The sequence below is a fragment of the Gracilinanus agilis genome, chromosome 1 (genome assembly GCF_016433145.1).
Source record: "Gracilinanus agilis isolate LMUSP501 chromosome 1, AgileGrace, whole genome shotgun sequence".
In the NCBI taxonomy this organism is placed as follows: Eukaryota; Metazoa; Chordata; class Mammalia; order Didelphimorphia; family Didelphidae; genus Gracilinanus; species Gracilinanus agilis.
In genome coordinates this window covers 150,424,480-150,436,138 of record NC_058130.1, presented here as the reverse complement: position 1 = coordinate 150,436,138, position 11,659 = coordinate 150,424,480, and the positions used below count along the sequence as shown (strand labels likewise).

General features: G+C 39.2%; 2 protein-coding genes across 2 annotated transcripts in view; both read right to left on the bottom strand.

Annotated features, from left to right (window-relative positions):
• Nucleotides 1–497, bottom strand: part of FRRS1L (ferric chelate reductase 1 like) — a 22,193-nt gene extending 21,696 nt beyond the window's left edge. Inside the window, exon 1 of the mRNA XM_044677968.1 lies at nt 272–497. Within this exon, the coding sequence (XP_044533903.1) occupies nt 272–497 (226 nt within the window). The remainder of the gene's footprint in view (nt 1–271) is intronic.
• Nucleotides 498–8,384: 7,887 nt separating this feature from the next.
• The window catches only part of TRIM14 (tripartite motif containing 14), a 49,840-nt gene continuing 46,565 nt past the window's right edge, over nt 8,385–11,659 (bottom strand). The window contains exon 6 of the mRNA XM_044658251.1: nt 8,385–9,345. Coding sequence (XP_044514186.1) covers nt 8,810–9,345 — 536 coding nt within the window. The 3' untranslated portion in view covers nt 8,385–8,809. The remainder of the gene's footprint in view (nt 9,346–11,659) is intronic.

Below are 11,659 nucleotides of genomic sequence, written 5' to 3'. Positions count from 1 at the left end.
CCTATTCCTTCCAGCCTGCCCCTCCCCCCTTTGGTAGCGCATTTTCCCCCTTTATTCCAGCCAGAGGTCCCCGGAACTAGCTCGCCCCTAATTCCAGTTCTTTTTCCTCCCCTCCTCTGCCCCCACCCCCAGGCTATTGTCCCTGGTGATCTCCGGGTGGTCTCCCCACCCCCAACCCCTTCTCCCAGTCCTCCAGCCCCTTCTCCTACCACCACCACTCCGATCCCTTGCTCCCCCCACCCCCATTCCCATTGTGGACCCGCAGTCTCACCCTCCTCGGACAGGTAGCGAAGGTCATAGAACTCGCTGGCGAAGGTGCCGTACGACGAATCGTGCGGCTGGCGCTGCACCTCGTCGCTCCCCGAGGATGAGGAGTCCCCTCTCCTGGCGCTGTCGTCGGCTGGGCTGGCCGACGAGGCTATGGGCCCCGCCAGCAGCAACAGCCAGGCGCTGCAGCCGAGGCAGTGCAGAAGGGGAAGCAGGGGCAGTTGGAGCATGGCAGCGAGGAAAGAGAGCCCGCCGTGGAGCTGGCACCGCCGGGTGGCTGCACCGGCTCCGGGGCTCTGTCTGCCTTTCTCTCTCTCCAGGCAACGCTGACGCAGTCTCAGCCGCAGCCCCAGCCGCAGCCTCAGCCGCAGCCCCCTCGCCTTTCTTCCCCCTCCTCAGGTCCCCTCCCTTATCCCCCCGCCCCCGTTCCTCCTCCCCCCTCCTCACTCGACTCCCTCTCTCTCATCCCCTCTCCTTTTTTCTAAACCCTCCCTAGCAAATTCAGATTCAACACAAAGAAGCCAAAGAATGGGCGTATTTGCCGCATAAAACCAGTCACTGAGAGACCTGCCAATCTACCCAGGTTTTGTACTAAAAACATACAAAAAATCACTGTGAATGTGCTTTGTGATGGACAAAGAACAAGAAAGGAAAGTGGAAAATAACCTTCAAGAATTAGGCATTTTAAGGACTTAAAATTTTGTTATGGGTGGCAGCCGATTTTTCTTGAAATACAATTATTTCTGCAGTGATTTTCTTTTTTAAAAAAGGAACATTTAGATTTGTTCCAAATTGCCTTCTTACAGGTGATGTTTTCAGCTACCTTGTTTGTAATTACCCCTCAGAAGAAGCAGACTAGGCAAATTATAAGATGATTAGTTATAAATGTATTTCTTTTTCCCTTGTAAACTGCTCCTAAATAATCTGAATATCTTAATTTACCACCTTTTAGCGTGCAGTACCTTCATTTTAGGATTTGCTTGCAGAATACACAAAGGATAGCCCATATTGAAAATCTAGTGGTAGGAATTTACAGTCTAACCATATTATGTACATGCATGTTGTGAGAATGATGTTACAGTTACAAACGCATCTCAATGTAAAATAGAAATATAATGTGTCATGATCTGAGGTATGAACTAAATCTTAAATGAGCTTGTTAGTTTCCCTACCTGGTCTTTCCTTTTTTCTATTCCATTTAAAACAATTAATTTATAGAAGAATCTGCTAAATGGCTATTATATGGGAGATAAAGCCTGGATCTGAGGTTTCATTGATATAAGATAGATAAAGGAACTGCCTTTATTAATGCAGGTTAATTTCCTCTCTCAGTACAATGTGAGTGCCTTAAAGGAAGGTCTCTAATTTCTAAATGAACACCTGCTTTTTCTCCTTCCCATCCTCCCCTTATTGCAATGGAAAAAGCAAGAAAAGCAAAATCTCTTACAAACTTGCATAATTAAGCAAAACAGATTCCCACATTGTACCCCCCAAAAAAGCTTTAATCTGGACTCTGTGACCATCAGGAGGTAGGCAGCATATTTTATCAGGAGTCCTCTAGAATATTTGTTACACTCTAAGCAAGCCTATATTATCTACACAAAGCTTTGCCCCTTCCCTGTATCAAATGCAATTTGACTTTTGTTAGAAGCAAATAAGGGTGCCATTTAAAAAGGGGTATTCTGAAATTATATATATATATGTAATATATATATATATGCATACAATTGCATATGTATGTGCAATTGTAAAATTTAACATAAGATTTATTCCTCAGTTACTCTATTCTGTATTCTACTATATTCTGAAGTTAGCTACCTACCTTGCCTATCCCAGTCCTAAATTTGTTTCTAAAAATATATTTTAGGGGGCAGCTGGGTGGCTCAGTGGATTGAGAGCCAGACCTTGAGATGGGAAGTCCTAGATTCAAATCTGGCCTCAGACACTTCCTAGCTGTGTGAGCCTGGGGAGGTCACTTAACCCCCATTGCCTAGCCCTTCCCACTCTCTTTTCCCATTTCTCTTAGTATTATCTTCTTTTTAACCCCTGTCATCCTATAGAGTTTGTCACTGTTCCCGCTAAATATACTTCTTCTACCTACTCTGATGATAATAACAATTTTTAAGAGTTACCAATGTCATCTTTTCTTATAGAAATACAAATCATTTGAACTTATTGGTTCCTCTAAAAAAGTCTGTTTTTTTTTTTTCCCTTTCTTAATGACCTTTTGGGGATATATATATATAAGAATAGGGGCAGCTCTGTGTTTGGTATCAGCTTTTCTGTTTAAGTCCAGTTTTTTCTTTATGAATGCTTGGAAGTCTTCTATTTTATTACATGACCATACTGTCCCCTGCAAGAATACAGTCAGCTTTGCTGGGTAGCTGATTCTTGGTTGTAGACCCAGTTACCTTACTTTCCAGAATATCATATTCCATACTTTCCAGTCCTTCAGTGTGGATGTAGCCAGGTTCTGTGTTATCTTAACTATGGTTCCATAATATCTGAATGACTTCTTCTTAGTAGTTTATAATATTTTTTTCCTTGGTCTGATAGTTCTTTAATTTGGCTATAAGATTCCTGGGTGTTGTCAATTGGGAATTAAATGCAGGAGGTGATCTGTGGATTCTTTCAATTTCCATTTTTCCCTCTTATTTGAGAATGTCAGGGCAGTTTTCTTGGATAATTTCCTATAGAATGATGTCCAGGCTTTTTCTTTTGTCATGATCTTCCAGTAGTCCAATAATTCTTAAATTGTCTCTCCTGGGTCTCTTTTCCAGGTCTGTAGTTTTGTCAATGAGGTGTTTCATCGTTTCCTCCATTTTTTCATTCTTTTGATTTTGTTTTATAGACTTTTGCTGCCTTGTGTAGTCATTTGCTTCTAATTGTTGGATTCTAATTTTTAAAGACTGAATTTCATCCCTGGCTTTTTTGGTCATCCTTCTCCTTCTGGTCTGATTTTCTTTGTATGTCATTTTTCACCTTCTTTGCCTCGTTTTCAAGCTGTTCAATTCTGGCTTTCAAGACGCTATTTTCTTATTTTAGTTCATGTGTCTCTTTCCAGATGACTTATTTTGCTTTTTAAGTTCTTTTCCCAATTGTTTTCAGCCTATCTTAATTGTTTTTTTTAATTGTGTTTTGAGTTCTTCCAAAGTCTATGTCCAGTTTGCTGGAGTTTCTGCTGTTTTTTCTTAGTACTCCTTGATCCTCCTCTGTCCATTTTCTTTTTGTTCATTACCTGGATAGAAGCTGTAGATTGTCATTTCTTTTTTCTTTTTCTGTTGTTTACTCATTTTTCCTTCTTTCTCCTCTGTCATTGGCTGTAATTTTGCTCCTCTGTTTATTTGCTGGATCTGTAGGTTTGAGCTATTCTGTCCTGAAGGGGCTTCTTCTCTGCTTTGCTGATTGACTAGATTAGGCCAATGGAGTATTAATGAGCCCTGAGGTCAGATCTCCAGCTGGCAGCAGAAGCTGAAGCTGAAGGTGTAGTTGAAGGTGTGGAGGCGAAAGGGAGCTGTGCTTACTGCCCTGTTATCAAGGTATACTGTAGTGGTTGCAGCCTTTGCCCTGGGAGCTTAGTCAGCAAGGCTCTCAGCAGAGTCAGTAGGAAAGGGGTGTTGGAGATTCCCAGAATTTTCTAAAATCACTCTGCTCCTGCTTTTTCATAGTCTAATAGTATTCCATTATAATCATACACACACACACACACATACACGTATATATATATATATATATATTTACAAATATGTCTTCTCTTTTTTTTTTGGATCACTTTGGGATAGTAGTTAGTAGTGGTATTGCTGAATCAGAGGGTATGGACAGTTTTAAAGCCCTTTGGGCCTAGCTCCAAGATGTTCAACAATATAGTTGGGTCAGTTCACAACTCCACCAACATTAGTGTTCCAATTTTCCCATGTACCCTCCAACAGTTATCATTTTCCTTTTTCTGTAATATTACCCAATTTGTAAGATGTGAAGTGGTGCTTCAGATGTTTAATTTTTATTTCTCAAATCAATAGTAATTTAGGGAATTTTTTCATATGATCATAGAAAGCTTTGATTTCTTCATCTGAAAACTGATTATTCATATCCATTGACTATTCATCAATTGGGGAATGACTTGTATTTTTCATAATTTGACTTATTTCTCTATATATTTGAGAAATGAGATCTCTATCAGAGATTCCTGCTGTAAAATTTCCCACTCAGTTTTCTGCTTTCCTTCTAATCTTAGTTACATTGGTTTTGTTTGTGCAAAAACTTTAAATTTTAATATAATCAAAATTATCCACTTTATATCTTGTAATGTTCTCTATTTCTTATTTGGTTATAATTTCTTATCCATAGATCTGGCAGGTAAATTATTCTATACTCCCCAAATTTGCTGATACCATCACCCTTTATGTCTAAATCATATGCCCATTTTAATTTTATCTTGGTATAGGGTTTGAAATGTTAGTCTATACCAGTTTCTGCCATCTTGCTTTCTAGGTTTCCCAGAGGTTTTTGTCAAAATGTATGTTCTTATTCCAGAAGCTTAGATCTTGGGGTTTATCAAATACTGATATTATGATAATTTATACTGTATATTCCATTCCACTGATCCACAAGTATATATATATTAGCCAGTATAAGATTGTTTTGATGATTACTTCAGTATAATACAGTTTGAGATTTCATACTGCTAGACTTCCTTCCATAACATGTTTTTCCCATTAATTTTCTTAATTTCTTAATCTTTTGTTCTTTCAGATGAATTTCATTTTTATTTTTTCTAGCTCCATAAAATAATTTTATGGCAGTTTGAATAGCATGGCACTAAGTAAATTAATTGAGGTAGAATTATAATTTTTATTATATTGGCTTAGCCTACTCATGAGCAATTAATATTTTCCCAGTTGTTCAGTTCTGACTTTATTTGTGTGAAAAGTGTTTTGTAATTGAGTTTCTTTAATTCCCAGCTTTGTGTTGGCAGGTAGATTCCTGGGTATCTGATTAGATCAATATGAGCTTAGAAAGTTATACCATGTGGGCAAATGCAAATAACCAGTATGAATATTTGGGATAGATATATTTCTAAGTTTTTGCATCTCATATTTCTTTTGAGCACTGCAATTTTAATTTGCTCATAGAGTACAGTGCAGGCATGCCATACTGGGCTGTCCTGTGCCAGTGCTTCCCATGTCTTACTATTGATACCAAAGTTCTTCAGAGAGACCTTGAGAGTGTCCTTGTGTCACTTCTTGCCCACTTGTCACACTTGTCTAGGTAAAATAGTCTTTTAGACAAACATTCAAACAATGAAATCCACTTTTCACCTCTCAATTTTTTTAAAATATCATCCTTTCAGAGTCAATTTACTCCCATTCCCTCTGTCTATGCAAATGCCTTCTAACTACTTCAATAATGTTAAGCTCTTAGGAGTTTCAAGCACCATCTTCCTGTGTAGAAATGCAAACAGTTTAACTTTATTTTTGTTTTCTCTTTCCTGTTTACCTTTCTATTCTTCTCTTGAGTCTTGTATTGAATAATCATATTTTTCTGTTTAGCTGTCCTCTTTTCAGCGGTAATGTTTGAAAGTACTCTTTTCCCTTAAATATCCATTTCCTCCCTCCCCTGAAGGATTATACTCAGTTTCTCTGGGTGGGTGATCTTGGTTTTAATTCTAGGTCCTCTGCATTTTGAAATATCATATTTCAAGCCCTCAGGTACTTTAATGTAAAAGCTTTTAAGTTTTGTAATACAAAGTTGAGTTATCAAAGTCCAGTGGCAAGACAAAATTCAGGACGACTTGTGATGGCCTGGGATGCGGTGGATGACTGACATCTTTGATTTCTGACCAATGACCAATCATATAGGCTCTGTAGCCTTTGTTTTAACCTCCTTCATGGCCTTTTTGAACAAATTGTTCTTATCTGCTCATTCCACCTGGGCTCTTGATACAATAACTATAATATTATAAAGGAAAACAACTTTTAAAAGATTTAAAGGCTCTGATCAGTGCAATGATCATGCAAGACTCCATGGGCCAGAGGACAAAGCATGTTGCCCTTAGTGGAAGAAAGTTCCTTACAGCCACCTATAAAATTTGTTACATTTGGGGACATCTTCCAGGATCTGAAGGGCTGATTCTCATCTGTCTTGAACACTTAATGCTCTTGGAAACCTTCCATGTGTTTGGAGATCATCTGATTTTGCTTGCTTTTTGAGCTAATATGCTTGTCCTATCTTTGGATGGGTCTGGGCTTTCATTTGAAATGCCTTATTAATGTTAAAGAGATCCAATAGAGAAAAATAGAGAATTCTATGTGTTATAGAGACCTGTGGAGAAATTTTATCTGGGTCTTGTAATGCAGGATTGATGCAAGATCTCTTGCATTTGCAAAATTGAAGGAAGAGGGATAGGGTCTAGAGAAGCTGTTGCTAAGGGTGACTGGCCAGTACTGCCAGAGGGCCTCAGAAGGTAAGGTCAGGCTGAGGGAACCAGCCCCTCAGCCAGGGATAATTTCCACTGCCCTGCTGTTAAGTGGTCCACCAGCTAGACAAATGAGGTTGATGAATTGGTTTAGGGGTATCTCTGGCTAGGCTAACCTAACTAATTCCTGCCCAAGTTCCATAGCCCACCAACCACACCTCGGGGGTCCTAAGGGGAAGTCCAGGGGGTAGCTGGATGTCTGGGTGAGGTCAAGGAAATCAGAAGCCCCAGGTTGGTTCTCCAGGGGTATTTATAGTCCCAGCTCCAACAGTCAGGTCTTGAGACTGGCACTTGCTGGGCCAAAGTTCCATTCCCCTAACTGCCAGGATTGCCTAGGATAATTTTACAAATGCAAGAGATCTTGCATCAATCCTGCATTACAGTCTTTATTTGGCTTGCTTTGAATACTGGTACATGATATATTGGGGAAATATATATGGATTGTCCTATGTGCTACAATTTTCATTGTTGGTTTCTCATTTGGGTGTAAGTATGTGTGATGCATGTGTGTGTTTGTGTATATGGTGAGGTTTTTCAGTTGACCCATAGATTAGAAATCTAATCCCTGATGGGAATATTTCATATGCTTTGGGAGTTCATTTGGGATTAGAATTTTTTTTTTCTGAGAGGGAAAGCTAATTTTTCCCATTCTTTTTCTTTCTTTTCTTCAGTTTTAAAATTTTATTTCTCTCTCTCTCTCTCTCTCTCTCTTTCTCTCTCTCTCTCTCTCTCTCTCTCTCTCTCTCTCTCTCTCTCTCCTTTCTCTCTGTCAACAGACCCTTCCTTAAAAGTGTTAGCCAGATAGTAAAACCTGAAATTCATACATCTATATACCTTAAACCCACGTGTGTAACTTCTCCACCCTAGAGAACCAAGGAGTATGAAACATTCATTAGATTTTGAGAAACAAGAAAGAATTTTCTTTATTGCATCAGGTCTTGCCATTTGTTTGCCCAGTTCAGCAATTCGGAGTAAGTGAAGGTCAAAAGCCACAAGTCCCTTGTAGAAACCATAATATACATGGACATTATATTCCCCCCAAATTGTGTAGTTGCTTTGCCATGGCAGGGTTTCTTCTTAATTTTTCCTGATTTTGTTGTTTTGCTTAGCAGATCCAAGAATCCCTGATTAGAAGGACCCTTCACACCTAGTTTCTCTGTTTAGCTTTTAATCTACAGTAACATAAACTGGTTGTCCTGGTACAATATCATATTTCCAATGCTTCCCTTTATCTACAAGCAATTTGGTTAGCTGAATAAAACATTAGTACAAAGCAGCGAGGCATCTCTTCCAGGACCAAGGTTAAGCTAAGTGGTCTGCATTTTGCCAACCCCCAGCTTGTAAAATATGGATTGACTGCTGGACTTTCTTTTAATCCTTTTACTTTGTTTTATCCTCAACATTACTACCTAGTATAATGACATTACTAGTATTGGTTACTAGTATTTCTATTCCTTTGTAGTGATAAATATTATTACCTAGCATCTCTAGCATTACTACCTCATTTGACATATCTATATGCCTATATAGCCTGGCTCTCTTAAGCAGTGGTTTCAAACTTATGTTTCCTTTAAACATAAGAAAAAATCTATTTGAATCAGTACTATTCAAGTCCTTGTTTCTCTTCACAGGGACTTGTTAAGAGGACCATATGTTTGATTGGACAAAAGGAAGAAGGGTAATAGAGGGATGGAAAATAGCCAGTAGGGCTGAGGTCCCTCCTCTCAGGAAGGCATAGGGGATTAACATGCTGAATTTGGAGTTGGAAAGACCTGGGTTCAAATTTCTCCTTTGATACTTTAGCTGTGTGATCGTGGGGAAGTGACTGAGCCTAAATGTCTTCATCTCTAAAACAGGATAATGACATCTGGGGTTAAAGTGGTTAATGGGTTAATGTGAAGTTCAAATGAAATAATGAATATATAAACCACTTTGCAAACATTAAAGAGCTCTATAAATGCTTGCTATTATTGTTATCATCATAGTACCAGCATTATGTCTGCAAAAAAAGTCCCTTCCTGTACCCTCCACCACATACACGGGGACCTCTTGGGATTAGCAGGAGCTCTATGGCAGTTTATGTATGGTTATTGATCCTTCCCATAGTCTCAGTGCTGGATAAAGTGGTTCTTGGAACCTGGAGCGAAATGTGTGCAAGTGTGACATACCACACGTAATGTCATAAAAAGAGAGAATTCCTGCCTCATAGTCCAGGAAAATTCCAATCCTTTCAGGATCCTGATCTACTGTTACTCGTGTCCTTTCTCCATTATGAAATGCCCAGTATTCCAGATCAAATCTTTTTAAACACCAGGATTGTCTATTAAAGCCCAAACGACTGGCTTCAGAATTTCCCTTTCGTTTAATAGAAGGATAGGCCACTCCTAACCACCATCCTATCCCAGAGCTGAGTAAATCCACCTCCCAATAATGACTCCCAGAAAAGAAAGAGTCCCGGCTCAGCACTTGCCACAGTTTATCAAACCTCTGGGGATTACATAATTGGATCTTGCCCATCCAAACACAGGTCACTGTCAAACGGTCATCAGACAATCGTAGTCTGGGATGCATGGTGTCTGGCTCCAGGGTTGGGATTCTGGCATCTGTTTAAAAAACAACAACAACAACACCCCAAACCAATCATCCCTTTCTTCCAAAATACAGCAATCTCCCCCCAAAACAAAAACAACAACCCCTTCCCAATCTTAAATAATTAGAAATATTCTGAAAAGGATGTTCTGCTTAATTGTAAGTTAAGTGGATACTTTGCTTCAAGCTGTGCTGAAAAGCTTTCTAAAAATTTTAAGGTTGGTTTTTGGCCAGTATATGAGAAAAAAATTGGTCTTCCTTTGATGAATGAGAATCTTGAAACACTTTACAGACATCATGATGAAGAACCATGACCATTACATGGGAATGTGGAGGTAAACAGTGTAAGAGAAATTGCTAATCAGGAATTTAGCAGAAGTTTTGTATTTACTTTTTTCTCCCCAATCTCTTTCTTACCCCTTCCCAGGAGTACTTATATTATGCTTAGTGCTGGGTCCTACATTTTGGGATAGATATTGATAAGATGGAGAGCATCCTGAAGAGGGAGACTAGGACACTGAAGGTCCTTGTGATTATGCCATATGAGATTTATTTAAGGAACCAGAGAGATTTTGCCTGAGAAGAAAAGCCTTGGGGTTTGGGGTGGGGGAAGGCAATATATAGCTTTCTTCAAAGGTTTAAAAGTCAATCATGCAGGACAGACATAAGATTTATGATTTTTGGCCTGAGAGGGCAGAACTAGGCATGTAGGATAGATTTAAAGTTGAAGAAACCTCATAGGCCATCTCATTCAACCCCTTCACTTTAGAGATGAAGAAATGGAGGCTGAGGGAAGTTAAGCAACTAGCGTAAAGGGAGACAGGGAGTAGAACATGAGAGTTGGGGTTCAAACCCACATGCTCTGACTTGAAAGTCCGGACTCCATCCACTTCAGCAAGCTGTCACTTAATTGGTGAAAACTGTCAAGACAGATTTGGGACTGATGCAAAGAAAAGCTTCCAAAAATTAAGCTATCCAAAAATTGAATAAGTTGTCTTGGGAGGTAGTGGGTTTCTTCTCATTTATGGAGAACCACTTTGAGCAGATTTTATAGAGGAGAGTCTTGGCCAGGTACTAATTAGACTAGATGGACTTTGGAGTTCTTTCCAACTCTGAAATTCTGCAAAATGAGAATAGACTAAAAAGACAAGTTTGGAGAGATGAAGGCTATATAGGAGGATACAGTCTCTTAATTCATAAATGTTATTCACCAAATGTTGGAAGAATAGCTCTAGAAGCAGAGATTTATCTTCAAGCTAGAAAGAGATAAATTTAGAACACATAAAGGGAAATCTAACATAACGGAGCAAATGTTCATTTATAGAATTCATTACACCAAGAGGTGATGGTAAGAGCTAGGGGGAAAAAGCTATATCCAAGAAAAAAAAGGTCCAAAAAAGATGTTTGAAGGGGCAGCTAGGTGACTCAGTGGATTGAGAGTCAGACCTAAACACAGGAGGTCTTGGGTTCAGATTTGACCTCAGATACCTCCTAGCTGTGTGACCCTGGGCAAATCCCTTATCCCTAGTTACCTAGCCCTAGCCACTTAGTAAGGATACTATTAAATGGAATAGAGGGAATAGGAAATTTGTAGAAGGTCTGGATTTGGGAAGGATACTAAGACAGAAAGTAAGGGTTAAAAAAAGTTTGATTGGACAAACCAAACTCATGAAAAATCCATCTTAAGAGAATTTACTATATTTAGGGACATCCCTGGTCTTTTCAGGTTGAAAACGTAATATCGTCTTATGTTTATTTTTATATATAGGATATCATTTGACCCTCTCAACATTCCAGTGAATTTTCAGGGTTTCTCCTCTTTCTCTTGCCTCATTATAATTATTAAGCTGTGATTTTATTAATTCAAGAAACTCTATTGACTGTTCTGCAACTTACAGTTTTAGAGAGTTGTCCAGGTGCTCTCAGAAGTTAAATGACTTGCATAGGGTCACATTATGGTGAGTCTTGATCCCAGCTCTTCCTAACTCTACCACTGCATCTCAATATCTCTTCTAGTAGGTATTGCCACCTTCAGTTTACAACTTAAGGAACCGAGACTCAGAGATCTTATATGAATTGACTATGACCACAGTTAGATTTGAGACTCAAACTTTTCTTCTGATTTCTAATCCTGGATTCTTTCTCCTATACATGCTGCTACTGGGAGAAAAATGTAGAGTTTTTTTGGGGGGGGCACAATTCCTTCCTTCCTTCTTTCATTCCTCCCTTCTTCCCCTTCTGCATTAGAATCAATACTGTGTTTTGGTTCTAAGGCAGAAGAGTGGTAAGGGCTAGGTAACTAGGAATAAGGGATTTGCCCAGGGTCAC